We start from the raw sequence: 21,298 nt of genomic DNA, 5'->3' as shown, positions 1-21,298 counted from the left end.
CTTCTCATTTAATTTGCTACTCCCATTGATTTATTTTTAATTTCAATGTCAGTGAATGAAGTCTCCCTGAAACACATAAGGTTGGAAAATGAGGAATGAGTGGGAGCCTGCTGATGTAGGAGAGATGACAGGAAGATTGTATTGATGCCAACAGAGTCTTTCCCACAAAACCTCTACCTTGCAGCAAAAGATATAATCACATTTGTTTTCATATCCCATGATTAGCATAAAAAGATGCAAATGTTCCTGCTCCTTGGAGGTTGCAGTGCTGCCAACAAGTTTATTAAGTTAAATAGTTTTAACAGAGATATTAACATTTTCTCATTTTATTACAAAGCTGCCCAACTGTTCAAAGCCCTGCATTTTCCACTGACAGTTTCAATTAATCTTAAGTTACAAAATTAAAAATCATTATCTTGTCTTTGTGTTCTGAAGGGTGGATATATGGCCTGCTAAGCCATGAAGATGCTTCTATTAACTTCCTTGGTTATTAATCTGATAAACAATGAGATTGATGAAGATGCCATGGAAGTCTTCCTTTCTTCCACAGTTCCCCTCCTGTTTTCTTTGAACCTTAGCTCCCATATATTTGGATTCTAGTCCCAAGAGGATGATCTCTGATGATTTTACAAGGGAATATCTTCTTCTGCTAAATATCTAATTTGGTGATAGTAACTGTGGGTGATGTGGGAGTTTAAAGGAGAGACTTCACATATCCCAAAGTTAATATAAGGTAATAACCAGAGAAAGCTTCTCACAGTCCCTGTGCCCAAACACAGAGGCATGAGTGGCTCAAGAAAGAGCCACTTTTGGCTACTAGCTTTGCACCTAATATCCCTTCTTGGTTACTAGAATGGAGTCTAACATGGGGAGAACAGGTAATCAGGGAAGTAAGCCCTCTGATGCTGGGTCCCTAGTAATCAAGGTTTCATACAGAGGGTCCAATGTAGAGCCTCCTAGACTTACAATGTGGTGGATGAAAGACAAGAAAACAGGATTCTGTTTGGGTATCTGTCAGATCTTTGTAGTGGCTAGCTATAGAAATCATCCCAGGGCTCTGATTGTTGGGACCATGTGACATTGTAGTCAGAAAGGGAAAGAATAAATCAGATTCAGGAAGAAAAATTTTTGGGGAGACCATGGCTCAATAGTACTTATATAACATGGACATGTGTGACAATAACATCTTCAAATGGAATAATGGAGAGGGGAAGTATCCCTAGAGGAGATATCCAGAATCCTCTCATTCCCTTTTCTGTCAGACTCCTAGAAGCACCATGTTGCTTTAGAAATTCTTGTGGGTGGAAGAGATGGTGATGTGTTTAAAAAGGAAGAATGAAAGAAAGGGAGGTAGCAAATAAGTCTAAATTAAGTGCCTACTGTGTGCTAGATCCTATGCTAAGTGACTGAAAATATTCATGGAAGGGAGTTGTTGGGGGGGGGGGTGCTACACAGATGGTGAGTGGAGCTATGAAGCAGTTGATATATTCTTTTCCAAAGCAAGAAATAGAAAGATCTGACACATGGCAAGAAACTCAGATGTAAATGACTTCACTTAAAGTGAAGTGAATTAGTTAAATTTGCACTCATTCATTCACTCACCCATCAGTTCAGTTCAAGTCTACTGGGGTAGAACTAAAGGTTGAGTGTATTGATTTCCCTGGTGGGGCAAGAAGTAAGGTTTTTGGAGGTTTCCTCTGATATCAAAGTTAGAGAAATAAGAAAAGGGTCCCTAGAAATCAGCTTCTGGAATGTCTGAAATTGTTAATTTAATTGCAGGTGTTCCAAAGGGCCTGAATAATATCAGAAATTCACATGCTCTTTATAAATGATGCCAAAAAACAAAGAGAGGTTTTAACTAAATGAACTTCCTGTATTTAAAACACACACACAAACACACATACACACAGGCATACATGCACACACACACACACACACACACACACACACACACACACACATACAAATAAACTACCAAAACAGTGAAGTTGAAATTTTTTATACCAGTCTTTTGAATTCATCTCTGTGTGTGTGTGTGTGTGTGTAAGATATTTTTTGTTGTTGTTCAGTTATTTCAATCATGTCTGATTCTTTGTGACCTCAACTTGAGTTCTCCATTTAGGGTTTTCTTGGTAAAGATACTAGAGGAGTTGGTTATTTCCTTTTCCAAACCATTTTATAGGTATGGAAACTAAGGCAAATTAAACTTAAGTAACCCAGGGTGACAGTAAGTTTCTAAGGCAAGAGTTGAATTCATAAAGAAGAGTTTTCCTGACCCCCAGGCCTGACTCTCCAGTTTTGCCACCAAGAAATCCCTTTAAGACTTTAATCATTGCCTAATCTCTTCTGGCCTGATTCCTTCATTATTGAAATCTGATAAATATTAATTAATACTAATATGCTCATTACTCTGTATATAAGGAGCATACTCTCTACTGGTTTTACTTCTCTAGGTCTCTTTTCTTTCATCTATTAAAAGGAAAAATAAACATTTGAAAATCACAAGATGGTTATGATGTCCAAATGAAATGAGGTCTAATATATGAGACTTCACTTTGATAAAACTATAAGAATAAAGAAAAGATTTGTCAGTTTTCATTGTTGTAGAGAACTGCCTGGTGACAAAACTCCCTCTGCCAATACAAGTCATGGTTTGAGAGGCCTGTGAGATTCAGTAACTCTTGATGAGAGTCTTATAGTCAATATGAGTTAGAGGCAAGATTTGAATCCTGGTCTCCTAGGCTTCAAGACCTGTCCTATTTCTCTACTAACTCTGTAATTATGAAGTACCATGAGAAATTTTACTGTTGTAATTTAGTGTATCTCACTCACATCACTGTGTATTTCTTTCTGCTGACCTCAGGAAGGAGAAAATATCTTCTATTTGGCAGTGGAAGATATAGAGACAGACACAGAACTTTTGATTGGCTATCTAGACAGTGAAATGGAAGAGGATGAGGATGAAGAGGAAGAGGTGGAGGAAACAGCTGTGAACAAAGAAACTCATGGGAAATGTATTAGAAAAACACCACCAGTGCACATGAAAGGTAGTTTCTTATTCATTCATGCTGTGATTTTTGAATAAGAAAGTCCGTTGACATTAAATTATATAAAATCATCTACTCAAAAAAGTATTAGTTATGTTTTATGAATTTATTATTTTTTCAAGGCATCAAGAATTGACCATCTTTCAAATGGTGCCTATCAAACTACTTTTTTCCCTTTATAATCTGTTCAAAACAAAACAGAATAAGAACAAACAAACAAACCAGTTTGATGACATGGAACTAGCTGTGTGATACTGGACAAGTCACTTTATCTGATTCTCTCAATTTCCTCATGGGGTTTTGTTGTGAGGAATAAATAATAATGTGCAGTGATAGGTCATGGAAATTACCTTGCCTGTGTGTCTGAGGCATTGTCCAGTATTGGAGCTTGTGTGTAAGCTTTGAAGTACTATAATTGCTAATTCTAATTTTCTAGATGAGAACACAGAGACTTGGAAACATTAAATAACTTATCCATGATCATAGAACTAGTTAATTTTGGAGACAAGATTTGAACACCCAGGTCTTTCTGCCTCTTTGTTCAGTGCTCCAATCCTTTTGCAAACCTTCTCACTAGGTTGACTTCCTAGTGACTGCAAATCAATCTACTTCAGTGTAAACCTTTAATCTAATTGTACAGTAGGAAGGCTTTGGATTCAGTCAGAATTCTTGAATTCAGATCTCTGCAATGACTGTGAATTTGAGTAAATGCACTAACCCTGGATGAGAATTCTTTCCTCCTCTGCAAAGGTGAAAGTTGAACCTTATGGTCTCCTAAGTCCTTTCAAGCTTTATTTCAATGAAATCAATATCTCCTCTAAGATGATCTGATGGGCTGTTCTCCTGACTCATATTTACCATCCCTCATCTTCTAGATTGTTGGGGCACAGATAGGTTTTATAGATGATTTTTTGAAGGGTGGTTTTTCCATTTTGTTCCAATCAGTTTTCCAAGACCTAACAAAAAAATTGTACTTCCTTAAGTCCAAAATATGTTTGAATATTTCTAGAAGACACTTAATAAGGATAAATTGATTTAGAATATCTCCTTACCCTTCAAAATAAACTTTCTGTGTTTGATTTAGTGTTTAAGTGAGATGACTTTATAAATGTATGTTTTTTTTTCCCTGTATTTTCCCCTAGAGAATGATGCCCCGAGTATCATTCTGGTAGTACTAAGTGCTAACCATATAAAAGGTGCTTAATAAATGTGTGTTGACTGATAGATAACAGAAATGGGGACTGAAACTATGATTTTGTAGTTATGAGGACCTCTGGAGTAAGGAGAGCCCTATCTTGTTAGAAGTTGGCACTCTCTCTGAAATGTTTAGTCTTGAAGAACTACAAGGAGCCCCAAGAAGTGAAAGGAGCTGCTCAGGGTTAAATGGCCAGTGTGGCTTGAACCCACGTCTGCCTCTCTGTCACTTATGCCACTATGGTCTCTTCATAAATGCTTTTAAAAATCAATGAAATTAAAAGAAATGATTTATTATAAGGTGACAAATGAATGTCACTGATGCTCATGAAGAAAATGGACATTAATTTCTAAAATAGTGGATATGGTCTGCCATCCTAAGTTGACCACAAATAATCATGCTGCACTTTGTATTTCATTCCCAGATTCTCCAAGCTATAAAAAAGATCATGCCTGTCCCCACTGTGAGTCAAGCTTTGCCAGTCAGGAGATCCTAGCTGAACACTTGCAGATGCTTCATCAAAAGCCAAGTGAGGAGAAGGAATTCAAATGCAAGAACTGTGGGAAGAAATTCCCAGTGAAGCAGGCTTTACAGAGACAGTGAGTACCACCCCTACCCCAGAGTGCCTTTCACTAATCTGTGGTAGTGAATCTCTGCCTTGGGTGGGTTGTTTACTTAGATCTTTGTCCCACAAAATCTGGTCTAGGGTTTCATTCTCACACTTATGAATTAGAGTTCCAGTTTCTCATTCTTAATGCAAGAAATAGGATTTTCTTGACCCAGTTGGTCCATTCTTGACATTTCAATTCACTATTTCTTGGGTACCTTTCTGTGGCCAGCATTACTGAATCTCAAATATAAAATGTAAGAGTCCTTACCCTAAGGAATTCTCATTCTTTTAGGAGGTGGGAATGGTGTGAGGATGAAGATTGTACCCAGAGAAGTAGTCAAAAGATATGTACAACTGAAATAAGGTGATTGCAAGAGAAAGCTGGTAGAAACATTGTGGAATTCAAAAAGGCCTCTGAGGTGACCCCTGATAAGAGGTAAACTTTCTAGGAAGAGCAGTGACTTAACTCCCCAGAGTTATACAACCAAAGTATCTAAGTTAGGATTTTATCTCAGGTTTTCCTAATTTCAGATCTTTTTCATTTTGTCTCCTGAGTCATCTACATATAAAAATATATCACTTATCACACAAGATTTCTGTGAGGAATCCTAACCTCTAAAGGTGCTGTGAGGAAAAAATGAGATAATACTTGTAAGGAATTTTATAAACATTGTTGTTGCTATTTAGACTCTTCATGACTGTATTTGGGGTTTTCTTGGCAAAGATACAGGAGTGGTTTGCCATTTTTCTTTTTCAGTTCATTTTACAGATGAGGAAACTGAGGCAAATTGCCAAGGGTGACACAGCCAGTAAGTCTCTGAGGCTAAACTGAATTCATGAAATTAAATCTTGATTCCAAGACAAGTACTCTATTCACTACATCACTCAGTTGCCTTAAAAATTTTCTGTTGTTGTTTTTTATTGCAGATGAGAAAATTAAGCTTAGTTTGGATGAGTTATTTGTCAGTGTTTACGTATGACTCAGTATTCAAATCTGCACTCTAATGCTGGGCTCTTAATTTCATATCCATAACTTTTTCCTCACACCCAAATGCCTTCTTATAAAGAAATTTCATTTTAGGTGACCTAGGTTAAGTTTACTACAGAGTATAGTGACAATCCACATTTTCCTTAATTCTTTTTATATTTTTCAAACTTATTATTGCTTGGTTTTAGTCTTGGCCCAGACCTTTTATTTCATTAGTGTGGGGGATTCTTGATGGGAAAAGTTCCTCTTCTAATGCAGATCTGCAGCTATTATGTGAACATAACATTTTTGTCTTTGAGAGTTGTCAGGGGCAATGGGATACTGAAGAACTACTTGGGGTTCTACAGGTGATATAATTAGAAACAAAATGTGAACTGAGATCATCAAGACTGCAAGGCCAATTATTTGCTGAGCCATTACAGAGAGACATACAGGGAAAGATACAAAGAGATAGAGAGACCTAAGCCAGACACAGAGAGAAATAGAACCAAAGAGATAGAAAAAGTGACAGAGACAGAGAAAAGGAGGAAGGAAAGAAAGGAAGAATGGAGCAAGGGAAGTAGAAAAATTTCATTTTATTAAAAAATGAATAAAAAACATGAAGTCCCTTGCACTATTGATAATTGGAGATTATCTATTACTCAATGGTTTGTGATGATTTTACGCAATTGAGCACTGTATGTTTTGGTTTAAAAGAGTTTGGAAATCTATTGACTGATAACTTAGTTGGAGGACAAGATAGGCCAGAAATCCAGGGCCATTGAGTTTCAGTGGAGGGCTCTTTCCTTCCTAGCTAAGGTAGCAGATAGGATGAGCAGACTGCTAGATATTGAATCAGGATAGTCTGGGCTTGAATCTTGCCTCAGACAGGGTTGTTGGGGAGATCCAATGGGATAGTACATTCCATGCTAACTTTTAAATCAGTCAGTTCCCTTACATTCAGATTGGCTTTTCTCCACCAGACATGTTTATTTTCTCCTTCTCCTGTTAATTTTCTTTTCTGTTTGCCTCCTTAGTGTCCTTCACTGTGTGGAGAAGACCTCTGCAGGAGACTCCCTGAAGACTTTCCGCTGTTCTGTTTGCAATACATCCCTGAACTCAGAATCGAGGTTTTGTGTCTGAGTTGTTGGTCTCCTGGCTCTCCTGTCCTTGCTGGCCAGTCTTTGCATGCCTCTTTTGCGCTTCGTAGGCTGTGATCGCACATGGTCAGACAGCCTAAACCCTTTTCTGCTCATCTGCTTTAGGTAATGCATGCAGTCAGAGGCCTTGGAGGCTCCCAGGTGGCTCCCATTCCTTTGGCCTGCTGGGAGGCTGAGTTTGGTGGGTCTTTCTTAACTATTTCCCTTTGCCTCTCCCACCCCTCTTTTACTGGTTCCCCATTTTAGTTTGGAACAACACAGAGAGGCATGCCGAGGGGATCCCCAATTTATCTGCAAGGCTGAGGGTTGTGGAAAGAGATTCAGAAGTAAAGATGCACTGAAAAAACACAAGGAAAACATTCATGCTGGTAAGTCAACATGGAATTAGTCCTTTTCTTGGAGCCATCAATTCTGGAGGTCTCAGAAATCTGGTTTCCATTGTCTTTCTCAATGGGAGAGTTGGTCTCCTCATTATCCCTCCCACAGTTATGGGGTCCTGGAAGTCATTGTTTTAATTTTGTTTATTTGTACCCATGATTTTTGACTGATTTTGATTTAGGCAGTTTTGAGTCCTCTCTGTGGAGACTGCCTGTCTTGGGGGTTAGTGTTCCCCTTTTTTGAAGATCTTCAAGAAAAACTTGGATAGTTCCTAATTGATTATGTTGTAGCAGGGATTCTTGTTTAAGTGTGGGGAATCCTAGGCTTCTTCTGAGATCTCTCTTAAATTTGTCCTCCATACTTTAAAACTGAAAGGCAAACTATTGATCTGTGGCTAAATTTAATGGACATCTAGCTAATTAATTTAACAATGAGGCAACTTAAGAATTAAAAATTGGAATGATAATTATAGTGGTTCATGACAACAAGGAAGTTGGGTATAAGTAGGTTGGAAATCAAGTTTTTAAAGTTTTAGTCATTTTTTCAGTCTTTTCCAACTCTTCATGACCCCATTTTAGGTTTTCTTGGCAAAAATACTCAAATGGCTTGCCATTCCTTTTCCAGTTCATTTTCCAGTTGAGAAAACTGAAGAAACAAGGTTAAGTGACTTGCTCTAGGAGCAGGGGATAATACCTTGGGTTTCAAGTCATGAAGATGAGTTCAAAGTCAGCCTTATACACTTCCTAGTTGTGTGACTCTAAGCAAGTCATTTGATTTCTATCTACATCAGTTTCATCACCAACAAAATAAGGATAGTGGTGATATCTAACTCCTGGGTTGTTTTGAAGATCAAATAAGCTATTTATAAAACATTTAGTACAGAGACTGGCCCATAATAGGCTATTTCCCTCCCTCCATCAAAACCTTGAGTAAGATTCTCAGGAAATTCTCAAGAATTTCAGCTTCTAATGATGAACACTGATTTGATACTTTTATTAATCTACATTTCTTTAAGGATATCAATGAGCAAGCCTCTCTCAAATGACTTCAATCAAACTAATACTTCTCAGTGCATATATGCATAAAGCAATGAGGTGGCATTAGAGTTGAAGTCAGAAGCATTAGAAATCCTGGTTCAGTTTCCCTATACTATTTCCTTATCTCTACAATTTGAATTTTGATAATAGTAAGTAGTAGTAGAAGTAATAATATATGTGATAATAATAATAGTAATAGTCGTAGTAGAAGTAGAAATAATAATAGTAGTAGTAGAAATAGCAGTATTACTACTACTACTACTAGTAGTAGTAGTTGTTGTAGTAGCAGCAGCAGTAGAAGAATAGTAATAGTGTGAGTTGTATTAAGAATAATATTTATATATTTTCCTCTAGATCACAGATTAATGACATCTGGATAAGGTAGTCCCTGAGATCTCTTATAAGAAGTTTTTTTCCTACTTTAATCCCTTCATGTATCTGTGATAGAAGTGATGTGGCTCTTCCTTCCATAATGCAGACCATATCCCTATCACATCTTCCACTCTCATGTAATTCTTATCCATATTCTCCTAAAGATACTTCAAAGGGGAGCTACTCAGTGTTTTGGAGTCTTCTTCCATGTCTCTTTCTTAATTTTTAGTTATCGTTTCAATGTAGAGACTACTACAGGTATGTTGATATATTGTGTCAGTATTTTTGAATGAAATATCTTGTTTCAATTAAGGAGTTTCATGGATATTATAGTCTAAAGGTAAACTTGAGACATTGCTAAAAGGACAAATATAAGAAAATTGTCATCTTTGAATTATTCATCTGAATTAGGATCTCTCTTTAGTTTTATGAATTAGCTTGAGAATTGAAATTTATTCAGAAGATTCTAGTCTTTTGCAACTGTTCTGTACAAATTGTACTCCTCTTTCCCCATCATTTTTGTTTGGTTCCAAATTTTCAGTGCAGCTGGTCACTTGATGTTTGATATTGGTGGTTTAAAGAGTTTGTGTTTTCAGCAGTCCTTTAATAATGTTTTTAGACTTTATGAATATTAATTTTTTTGTACAAAGACAAAAAATAGGTCTAGCTTTTGTTGTCACATTTTTATGAATTTCTAACTCATTCTGTTAATTGTGTCCATGATTACATGTTGATCTGAGATCACTTGTCACCTAGACTGCAGTGATTAGTAATCACCATTTTCCAAATGCTTTAAAGTTAGCAAAGTCTTTTAATTTTAATATCTATGTTGATCTTCGCCCTGACCTTGTGAAATGGGAACTCTAGTTATTGCCATTCTACAGATGAGAAGTTACATGGCTTCTTTGTGTTTGCCCATGTTGTCAGGGTCAAAAGGAAGAACAGAGCTTCTGTCTAATGACAAAAATAATATAACACTTCTGTATAAATTTATATTGCAATATATTTTTAAAAATTATGATATTTATATATTTATATATGAATATATGTTTATATGCATATATAAATATATGTGTATATATATAAACATGGTTTTATGATAATATTTGAGCTGTTTAAGACAGGAAAAGAACTATGGCATAAATATAAAGAAAAGACACTTTGTAAAGGATATAAGATAATGAATAGTTTGGTTAAAGGAGAGATGAATAATTTTTATTCATGAAAAATTTATGTGACTACAAAAATACCAAGTTTTTAAAGTATAGAATATAGTGGAGGACCATTGTGAGACCTCAACACATTTTGATCCTTTAGCTCATTTGCATCTAATGGTTTAAAGATATAATTAAGACTCAAAAGAAATTGTATAGGTATTTGAAGACTAAAGGATGATTAAATGGGACTTTTTATTACACAAGGCAATTTTTTGAGTTGTTACTCCCTAAATGAAAGATGAGTTACTCAGTCCCAGGAAAATAATTTGAGAGAGAGAGAGAGAGAGAGAGAGAGAGAGAGAGAGAATTAGTTATCATGGATTTGTATAAAGAAATATGTAACAGGAATAACAGGAATAGTCAGCTGACAAGAAGATTAGTTGCAATTTCTATTAAAGACTTCAGTTGCTCTGTTGATGTATTTCTATAATTCACATAATTAAAAATTATGTATTTTAGACATGAAATATTTAGCAATTTTAAAGAAAACCAATTGGTCAAGGTGTATTATATAGGGATGGAAAATGTTCCCTGTATTTCATTGATACTGAAAACTCCAGAATGAGAATATTCTCTTTGACAATGCAGATTGGCACATTCTTCATGTGTTGAAGAATTACTGACTTTGCCCTAATTGGCGCCAATGAGTATCAGAGGTAGGCTTTAATCTCAGGTTTCCTGGTTGAGGGACTGCTCTGTAACCACTAGGCCACAGTGATTCTCTGAGTGAATTGCTCAGCTCCTGAAAAATAGAGGGTATGGTTCATTAATTTTTCTCAATGAGACCATGGTTGTATTTTGTTTCTGATTAGGAAATGCCAGGAAGAGGCTTATGTGTACAGTGTGCAGTAAGAAGTGTTCTTCATCATCGATTCTTCAAGAACACCGGAAGGTTTGTAAGAGGGGGGCAATGTAACTGTGTAAATCAAGTCATCATGGTTGTGATGACATGATCATCTTTGATTATCCAGGATGAACTTCATTGAGATAGGGGATGAGACTCCACAGGTTTTGATTTTGCTTTGATACATTATGAAATTTTAGGGGCATTCAGAACTAATGTCATGTGAGCTAAAAAAAAGAAAACCCTTTACTAATAATGATTATATATGTTCCAATGTAAAGATGTTATATTTGAAAAGAAAATAGCCATTTTAGAATCTTTTTCAAGCTGTGCATTGGTGTTCAACTCAGTTAAAATAATAAGCTAACAATAAATAAAATTTCACATCGATAGAAAGTTTCCTGCAGCTACCTCCTCATTTATGTTCAAATTACCTTAGTCAACACATGGAGATTGAGAGAAATGAAAGCACCTCAAAAAAAGTTAGTCCAACCCTCCCCTCTCATCTCTTCTTGCCCCCAAGCCTCATAATGAGTGATTAACATTTTCAAACTCACAGAGAACGTAAGTGGCCAAAAGAGCATTTGAACTCAGGTTCTCTGACTTTATTCAAACTCAATTCTCTCTTTTTTAAACATTTAAAATATGATCAAATATTCACAACTGGAGAGAAAAACAAACTCTTGTAACAAAATACATATTCAAGCACTATAAATTCCCATTTTGGCCAGGTCCCTAAATGTACATTTATTCCATTATCTCTTTACCAGGAGATGCCTTGCATTCTTTCTTACTGGTCATCTAGAATTTTGATAGATCATTGCAATTATCAGAGTTCTTGAGTCTTTCAGTGTTATTTCCTTCTCTAAGTTGCAGGCCATTGAATGAATGGCATCGATAAAAGGAGTTTTCTCATCAGAGAGCTCCTGATGCCAATAAAATCACATTTCTGTTTATGACTCTTATGCTTTGAGGTTGTTGGATTTTATGCCTCACCCAGGGTCACACAGTTTCATGGTCAGTCTCTGATTTCAAACCTAGCACTGGATCCAATATCCCAGACTGCCTCTTTTTTTTGACAGAAAATATGACAGGGAGGAAAATAAACCCTATTCCTTAGTAATTCATATAAAACTTATCTTACTGATTTTTCATATTAAAAATATGCTTTGACAATGAGTTCATATGATTATTTAGTACAGAAATGTTAGAAGATGATGTCATTAAAGATTAATTTTATCAATCCCACAGGAAGGTCTCATAAAATTATCTTTCTATCTGTTCCTGCAACCCAAAGTGTAGGAGATCTTGTTTCCAAAACTGATACTTTGTTTATCATATTAGGCAGAAGCCTTTTATTTCCTTTAATAATCTGACACAAGGGAGGATATGGATGGTATCAGTGAAAGAAAGCAAAATCCAGAGAAGTTTGTTTATTTTACTTTTGTTGTGATTTGTTAAGGACTAAGTTTCACTAGCATTTGGTGATGGCCCTAAATTCATTGACAGGTTTTTACACCTTTTTACCCCATGTCAAACTCTGAGAGATCCTAACAAGTTAAAGAGGGGTATAGGATAAATGATCTGGAAGTAAAATTAGGAAACTGAGGCCTATGGAAATTAAAGTCAAAAATAGTGACCAAGTTCAGAGGGAGTAAATAAATGGTAGAGTTAAGTTTCAAATGCAGGTCCCATGATGCCAAGTCAGCATTCCCATTTTAATTGTTCCTTCCACTTAGTCACCTTGTTAAGTTGGCAAGGCTTGGACTCATCACTACTAATGTCCATAACAATTCATGGAGACAGTTGGATAGAGTGTCAAAGCATTGTGCCCTGCATCAGTGGAGATGCTACTTACTGATGAACATGGGCAACTTTAACTCAAGTTTTAGTAAATTAAGATGATATCCTTTAGTACTTCATATATTTTTGACAGATGCCCTCCTCCTCTCTTCTGCACATTTGTCCAACCATTCCTCAGGGTTTTGAGGGTATGGTTTCAGAAGATTGTGTCCCTTTCTTCAAAAATAATGTATCAGAGGAGAGATGCTGCAAGCTGAGCAAAACCTTGGTGAGGATACAAGGTAGAATCTAGAGGGGCAGATAGAGAGTCAAGAAGACACCAGTTCAAGTCTTCCTCAGACACCTAACATACCATGTACACTTGGATAAATCACTTAACATCTCTCATTCATACTTTCCTTATCTTTGAAATGAGGATAATAATAACTTATGAGGGCTCTTTTGAAGATCAAATCAGGTAAAAGCTTTAAAATATTATGGAAGACTTAAAGCACCATATAAAGTTTAATAATAATTTCTTATTTCTCATAATTTTTGCTATCATTTTTTCTACTTATTTTGCCATTTTCATTGAGCTATAGGTAAGGGATCTAAAATTACCGGAAATACTTTTGTTAATTATATGCTATTCAAAAAACATGCTCAACATATTAACTGACATTCAGTTTTTGGAACTGAATGTTTAATGCTTATTGTTTGAATTAAATTTAATGAATTACTAGTTAATAAGTATTTATCAAGTAATAAGTTCCAAGTACCTTGCCAGGTCCTGAGATACAAAGACAAAAATAAAATAGCCCTAATCCTCAAGGATCTCCTTTCCAAAGGAAATTGACAACATATATTTACATTGTACATGAATTGGTATTGTTAATATACTTATCTCATAGGGTACTTATGAAGAATATTCTTTGCAAATCTTAAAGTATTATATAAATCTTGACAGTTATTCTTTTTATTTTTTCCTCTCCTACAAAAGGAAAATTAATTATTATAAACAAAATTTATAATATATATGATTGCTATAAAGTTATGCTAAAATTAAAAAGTATGGTTTATAAAAATTATTGTAACTAATTCTAAAAAGTTTAAGTATAATGAATTATAAAAATCCACATATGGTAAATAATATCATTGAAGAAAAGTATAATAAATAAAATATAAAATATAGAAATTCCCATAAATATAATTAATTACAATTAATTATTACAAATAAAAATGATGTTATAAAATTCTAATTTGCTTTTAGTTGAATTCAGCACAAGGGAAAGGATAGTTAATCACATCTGTGGAATGAATTGATTTCTAAGAGGGATAGGAGATTTTAAAAAATCAAACCATGATGCTTCATTAATGAATTATTCTGATAAAGAATAATGTGTCTAAAGAGATCAGTGTGGCTTCAAGGGAAACTGTCCAAAGATCTCAGAGTCATAAAGGCATGGAAGCTGGAGTTTATTACCAGTTCTAGGTATAAGAGAAAAATATAGACTTTTAAGAATAATATTAGGAGGAGCAAGGGCTAAAAACTTGTGAGTAATGCTAGGGATAACAAAAATACCTCTTATAGATATGTTAATAATATTAATAAGTACAGATTAGGTAGATGTGTTGTTCTGGGTTGATGATGTAATGGTCATAGACAATAGTAAATGAACTCAAGGTATCGTTTTTCTTTTATCTTAGTTATCTTGTGATTGAAAGAATATAATTTCTTAGTGGATAAAAAGATGATAAAATTGCACTAGATGATCTAACTAGGTTCAAGTTTCCTAGCTTGGACAAATTTCATCACAAAACAGTGAAAAAGTTTGCAGATGTGATCACTGAACCACTGTTAAGAATTTTGAGAAATAGTGAAGAATGGGACAGATGCCTTAAGAAACAATACAGAAGAAGATTGCCTAATTTTTTTAATTGGAAGAAAGTTTTTGCAAATGGTAAATGAGTAAATTTTGCGAGCACTTAATCAGCACTTTTAAAGGGAGTTTGCTATCAATTGGAAGCAGTCATGAGGTCACCAAAATAATTCATTATCTACTAACTACATTTCCTTTTTTGATAGTATAGTAGACTGGGTGGGGGAATTGGTATATGCAATGTTGGTCAGATGCCTTATGACTATCCCCCCCCCCAAATTTCTTACAGAAATTTAAAGCAACCTCATGAGAAAATAAATACAGAAATAGTGAATACATTCTTCATTCATGGTAAAGTTGTAAATATTGCTATCAGTGAAGGGTTTTTGAAAGTTAGTTTAAAACTTAAATGAAAATTAATGTGATACTAAAAAAATTGTCTCAAGGAAGAAATTATAAAAATAATGTATAATTTCATTTTTAATGACAACAATGAGATCACATGTCCAAACTTTGGAAATGTAGACCAAACAGCCCGAGGGGAAGATATACATATATATATAAACAAAAAGATAGAAGAGATTATCAAATTTGAGCACAAAATTGAAAGAAATAGGTAAAAAGTAATATAAATTTTAAAAATTAAAGAGCTAAAAAAATAGAAGAGACAAAAATAATAACAGTAAAAATATAGAATTGACATTTAAAGAAAGATCTAGTTTAGTGGGAAAAACAAAACTAATAAAATAGATCGCCACTTACTAACCAGAGAAGAAAAATCCATGAAAATATTGGAAAGGAAAAAAAAAATCCATAACATGAAGAGAAAATATCAAAAAAATTAGAAACTATTTTGTCCAATTATATGTCTATTAAATGGATAAATTACATGATAAAGATGAGCATTTCAAAAATAGAAAATAATACAAAGATTAACAAAAGAAGACATAGTATATTTAAATACCAACATTGGAAAAAAAAGTAAATAGGTGATAATGTTTGACCTTCATTTTCAAAGAAGACCATGACAACAAGGAGGTGATGCTTTGACAAGTATATGAATTGGCTTTGAATGAGTGGGCACTGTGCTATGCTACTAGCTTCACTTTCTCCTCCAGAGCCATTTGAATCCAGTGGCCAGATATGCATCAGGATGATTGGAGATAGCCCTGGATTTGAGGCAATCAGGGTTAAGTGATTTGCCCCAGGGCACACAGGTAATAAGTGTCTGAGGTCGGATTTGAACTCATATCCTACTGACTTCAAGGTCTGTACTTTGCTCTCTGCACTAAGTGCCTTCTAAATAGATGATAAAGACTTCTCAAAGAGGGAGTGGGACCCAAGTCTGTTTATAAGTAAATTCTGTCAAGCATTCAAAGAATAATTAATTCTAATATTTTAAAAGTCTGAGTAAAATTTGCAAAAGGATAGAATCCATAAGACTCCTGGTGCTTAAACTTCAGGGAGAGGAATAGTAGAGGAAGAAAACTGTAAGAGAGCATTTTTAATGAATATAAATATTAAAAATGAATAAAAATTTAGATGACAAATTATGATATGCAATGAAGATATATTTTTATGGACTAGTTGTATTTATTACATAAATGCACATTTGGTTGGATATTAGAAAAACTAAAAAAAGTTATAGTCTACATTAATATAAAAAGCAATATCATATCATTCAGCTTTATTAGCTAATTGCAATATTAAATAAATCATGGGGTCATGAAGAATCAGTATGAATGGAAAAACAACTGAACAAAACCAGGATGAAAAAAGGATCAGTCTGCTAGAGTGAGCATGGACAAGATTTTGCCTTGGCAAGAAGAGATCCTCCATTGCTTTTTTATTATGCCTTTTAGTGATTCAGATAAATGATCATATGCCTCGAGACACAAATTCATATGAAATGGCTTCTAACTCCTAGGGCTTGTCTGCAGAATATCTGAAAAATAGCAGTATGGTTAGAGAGGATTGTTTGATATTAAGCCTTTTTGTAAGGCTTCATTAAGCTTAGTTGCAAGAAATGGACTTTACTTACTGAACCTTTAATATTATCTATTGTTATGGTATTCTAGGACAAGTTTAGACATTCTCTTGGTCTAATAAAGTAAGAATTGGAACATTTGAATGAGCAAAAAATTAAATATTCCCCCCCTCATATAATTATATCACTGGATGCAATAATTGAATCTTGGGACAAAATATAAAACTTTTCATGTTGGAAACATCCAAAAACTTTGGAAGAAATGAACCATTCCATAATATAGTAGTCAACATCCGTCTACATCAGATTAATATTATCTGTAATGTAGAAGTGCAAAAAACCTTTCAAAGTTGGGTGGTGCCAAAGTAGATAGTCTGCCAAGATAGGCTTAAGAAAGACTGGAATTTAAATATGACTTCAGACCTTTACTAGCTGTGTGACCTGGGCAAGTCATCTAATCCTGTTTGCCTCAGTCCCCTCATCTCTAAAATGAACTGGAGAAGAAAATTGGCACACTGCTCCAAGAAAATTCAAGAGTTGGATGTGACTGAAAAATTAAAGGCCTTTCATTCAGTCAGATAAGGAATGATGTCCATTGTCATACTATTATTTGATCTACTTTTAGAAATGCCAGTTAGAGCAGCAACACAAGAAGGAATTGAGATAAATTTCATTCAAAATAATTATTCAGTGTATAATTATCTGGGAGTCCAGACACCAGCACATTCACAGAAATCATATGAATGTAACTATAAGACAATTATCACAAATAGAGAGAGACCCAAATAATTGACAATATATCAGTTTTGCATGCAATAAAATGAAGACAAAACTTTATTGTATTGTTGGCTCCAAAGCAGACTTTGGTATATCTCCAATAGGAACTGTTCTTTCAGTCACATAATCAAATGCCCATTAATATTCATTTTGCAGGTTCATGAGATCTTTGAATGTCAGGAATGCAATAAGAAATTTATTACACCCAATCAGCTAAAGCGTCACATGATAACACATTCAGGTAAGTTGCAACCTTTTGCTATTTATATCAATACTTTTATGGAAGTGTTTATTATTTTCAGAAGCTTTAGGAACATTCCAATACCTTAAATACTTTTTTTGAACCTGGTTTGCCCTGTCTAGTTGGCCTTGGAAATGTACCTCCTTATGGTGTCAATTCCACCATTGATCCATAAGGAATTTTGATCTGCTTTATTTCTGACTTGGCCTGGTTTGCTCTTCTTGAGACAGTCTCTTACCTCTGGAAAATTCATCATAGTATTGCTGGCACTATTTTTACTCAGCCCTACTGCAATAGCTCTCAACTCCCAAGTTCAAGTGATTCCCCAATTTCAAATGAGTCCCCAACTTCATCCTCAGAAGCAGTGATCATATTGGGGCATCACCAAACTCAATTGTCTGTGTGTGACACACAAACACACATTTTCTTTTGAAATAAAAATATTCTAATTAGGCCTGCCTTGGGAATGATTTTGCATTCAATTATTTAAATTACTTTGTGTTTTTATATTTATTTCCTTTGAAAATTTAGTCATTTAAACTTTGATGTTAGTTTTCTTGAAGAATTTATTTTGGTGATAAAGACTATTAAGTCATTGCTGTGAGGCAGTGACTATTTTGAAAACTAATAAAAATAATTGTTTTAATTGAATGTGAAAACATTTAAACCTGTATTTGTTCTTAATTTGCTAATCTTAAAGCATCCTTTTGAAGTGAAGCTCTTTTGATTTAAGCTAATTAATCCTAAGGTGGTTAAAGAGATGGTTTTGTATAAGACTGTCCATTTATGATCATGTACCATAAACCCTCTTTCAGGTAATCATGGGAGAACAAATTTCAGTGGTATTTTAGTTTTGAAAAGTCCTCTATTTGATTTATTTGCTTCTCACAGCACACCTGAGAGGTAAGGGTCTCTATTTTACAGATGACTTAGCTGGGACTAAGAACAATTATTGACCAGTCCCACATTGCACACCTAAGATATAGATAAGGACCGATTCAAACCCAGCTCTTTCTGGCTCCAGTTCTAGCACCCTGCCTATTATGCCATACTGTCCCTGACAATGTCAATATGATTTCAGGCTTCACTGGGAAAGACCTAGGGATTCAATATGGAAGGGAACATTCTAGAGATCAACCCAGCTCTTATATAATTAGAATAGCTACCATTTACATAGCACCTATGTTGTACTGGGTACTTCGTTAAAAACTTTACTGTGATGGATAGAGCACTGGTCTTGGATTCAGGAGGACTAGAGATTGAATCCAGCCTCAGAGACTTAACACTTTACACTTCTCAGCCATGTGACTTTGAGCAAGTCACTTAGCCCTGAGTGCCTTGTATCCAGGGCCATCTTCAGTCATCCTGATCCATATCTGGCCACTGGAACCAGATGACTCCGGAGGAGAAAATGAGGCTGGTGACTTTGCACAGGGCCCCCTCACTCAAATCCATTTCATGTGCCTGTCATGGCATCACTTCCTTGATGTCATGGTCTTCTTCAAAAATGAAGAACAAAACATTAGAATCTCATTTGATACTTATACTAATCATATGTCCATTTTACTGATGAGAAAATTGAGTAAAACAGAGGTTAAGTAACTTGCCCAGGGTCACATAGTCAGTAAGTATCTGACCTCAAGTCTTTCTGACTCCAGGCCTTGCATTCATCCTCTTCATCACCTAACTTCCCTTGAGTGTTGGTTTGCAGTGTCACTCTATTTATTGAGAAAATCAATAATTTAGGGATTGTCCAGAGAAAGGGCCTGGATGGAGAGCAGCCATGAGACTTGACTGGATGAGACAAACTAAAGAAAGTGGTGAACTTTAGCATAAGGAAGTGAAAAATTATAGGGAACATGATAAACCAAGAATTTGAAGGGATACCATAGGGAGGAGGTGATATATTATTTGTCCTTAGAGGGCAAAGTTGTGATAAGGGAATGGTTGTTGTGGAGAGGCAGACTTAAACTGTGCAGTGGAGATAATCCAAAATCCTAGACTTAGAATCAAAAGATTTCTGGGCCTCTATTCTCTTTCCTCTTCTGATTAACTCTGTGACTTAGCTCAAGTGACTTAAACTCTCTGAACCTCAGCTTAATCATCTCTAAAATGTGACTAATAATATTGTAGGATTTATAGGATTTTTAGAAAAATCAAATGTGATAATGTGTGCAATGTGTTTTGTAAGCCTTAAAGATCTATAGAAATGTCAGCTGTCATTATCAAGAAATAAATTCCTAATGGAGAGAACTTTCCCAGTGTGGAATGGGAAACCTTGGAATGAGGTGAGTTTTTACTCATGGGAGGTCTTCAAGGAAGACTGTATGATCACTTGGTAAAATTCCATTAATATATAAAGCTTCTTGAAGAAAGGGATAGTTTCTGTTATTCTCTTTGTATCCCTGACAGAGCACTTCTGTTGTTGTTGCTGTTCTTGTTCAGTACTTTCAGTTGGGTCTGACTCTTCCTGACCCCATTTGAAGTTTTCTTGGCAAAGATATTAGCATCGTTTGCCATTTCTTTCTTCAACTCATTTTATAAATAAGGAAATGGAGGCAAATGAAGTTAAATGATTTGTCCAGGATCACACAGCTAATAGTTGTCTGGGGCCAGATTTGAACTAAGGAAGATAATTCCAAAGATTGTACCTTTTAGCTGCTCTGATACATAGTAGGGACTTAGTTCATTGAATGAATGATCACAAGGTGGCATTATGGAATTGTGGATAGACTTACACTCAGTAGAATTCAGGAAGACATGAGTTCAAACCTTCACTGTGATACTTACTAGTTGTGTGACAATGGGCAAAATTCTCTGGGTCTCAGTTTCTTTATAAAATGAGGAAATTGGACTCTCAAAATCTCTTTTAGTTCCAAATCTATAGTCCTAAGAACATTAAGTGAATGTTGGACTCTGTGATCCCTGAAATCCAGAGATTCTTTGCTTCTGTAATTAGGTAAACTTATTTGCAGTAAATGTAGCTGAGGGAAGTCCAACTTCTTTCTTTCATCCTGTACTCCTGTATTAAACAGGAGATTAAATTTCTTCCCTGATTTTCTGCAGAAAAACGTCCCTACAACTGTGAGGTTTGTAATAAGTCCTTCAAACGAATCGATCAGGTGGCCGCACACAAAATCATACACAGCGAAGATAAACCATACAAATGCAAGCTTTGTGGCAAGGGCTTTGCCCACAGAAATGTTTACAAGAACCACAAAAAGGTAAAAACCTCCACCATTGCTATTTATCAGTCTCTCCATCTCACATCAGTTGTATTTCCTTTCAAACAGTTCTCAGTATGTTTGTGTGAATGTGTATACAAATGTGTGTGTTTGTATTAGCATGCCATTAGGATCTATTGTGCAAAACAGGGAAGCAGCAACATTGGAGAGAACCCATCTGGCATTCTTTGTCTCAGAAGCATTCAGTATCTTTGAAATACTGTACAATCCACCCAGGGGCTTCATTGAGGTTACAAAATTTACAAATATCCTCTCTGTTCTGACATCTCTGTTCTTCACCTTCTGTGTCATTAGCCTATGTGGGTCTCACCTGTTATAAATAGTCATGATTTTGGTAGTCAGGGTGCCTTCCTCTTCCTCACTGGTGAGGAAGGGCCTTCTCTTTACTATGTAAGCTGTGGTTACTTCTCCAAGGTTGGCAAGACTTTGATTACAAGCCCAATGACAAAATATTCCCTGTCATCTGATGATCGGTCTCATCACCCTTGGGCAATAGAGGATGAAGATTTCTTTGCTGGTGGCGGGGGGGATGCAATAGAAAAGCTACTTCTCTTCCTTG

At 35.3% G+C, this 21,298-nt stretch overlaps 1 protein-coding gene across 8 annotated transcripts in view; it reads left to right on the top strand.

The window, feature by feature from the left end:
• PRDM5 (PR/SET domain 5) overlaps positions 1 to 21,298 on the top strand; it is a 224,190-nt gene that overhangs the window by 73,183 nt on the left and 129,709 nt on the right. For 7 of the 8 annotated variants that reach the window (XR_012476834.1, XR_012476835.1, XM_074228333.1 and 4 more), the window contains 7 exons: positions 2,864 to 3,047; positions 4,667 to 4,841; positions 6,857 to 6,949; positions 7,226 to 7,347; positions 10,796 to 10,875; positions 17,410 to 17,494; positions 20,561 to 20,718. Coding sequence is in view for 6 of the 8 variants with exons in the window: in XM_074228333.1 (XP_074084434.1) it covers positions 2,864 to 3,047; positions 4,667 to 4,841; positions 6,857 to 6,949; positions 7,226 to 7,347; positions 10,796 to 10,875; positions 17,410 to 17,494; positions 20,561 to 20,718 (897 nt within the window). In the remaining 2 variants the exon portion in view is untranslated. The remainder of the gene's footprint in view (positions 1 to 2,863; positions 3,048 to 4,666; positions 4,842 to 6,856; positions 6,950 to 7,225; positions 7,348 to 10,795; positions 10,876 to 17,409; positions 17,495 to 20,560; positions 20,719 to 21,298) is intronic. The other variant, XM_074228332.1, reaches the window with a different exon arrangement.

This window comes from Macrotis lagotis, chromosome 3, assembly GCF_037893015.1.
Source record: "Macrotis lagotis isolate mMagLag1 chromosome 3, bilby.v1.9.chrom.fasta, whole genome shotgun sequence".
Classification (NCBI taxonomy): Eukaryota; Metazoa; Chordata; class Mammalia; order Peramelemorphia; family Peramelidae; genus Macrotis; species Macrotis lagotis.
Note: the sequence above shows the minus strand (reverse complement) of the source record. Positions and strands in the feature narration are given on the sequence as shown.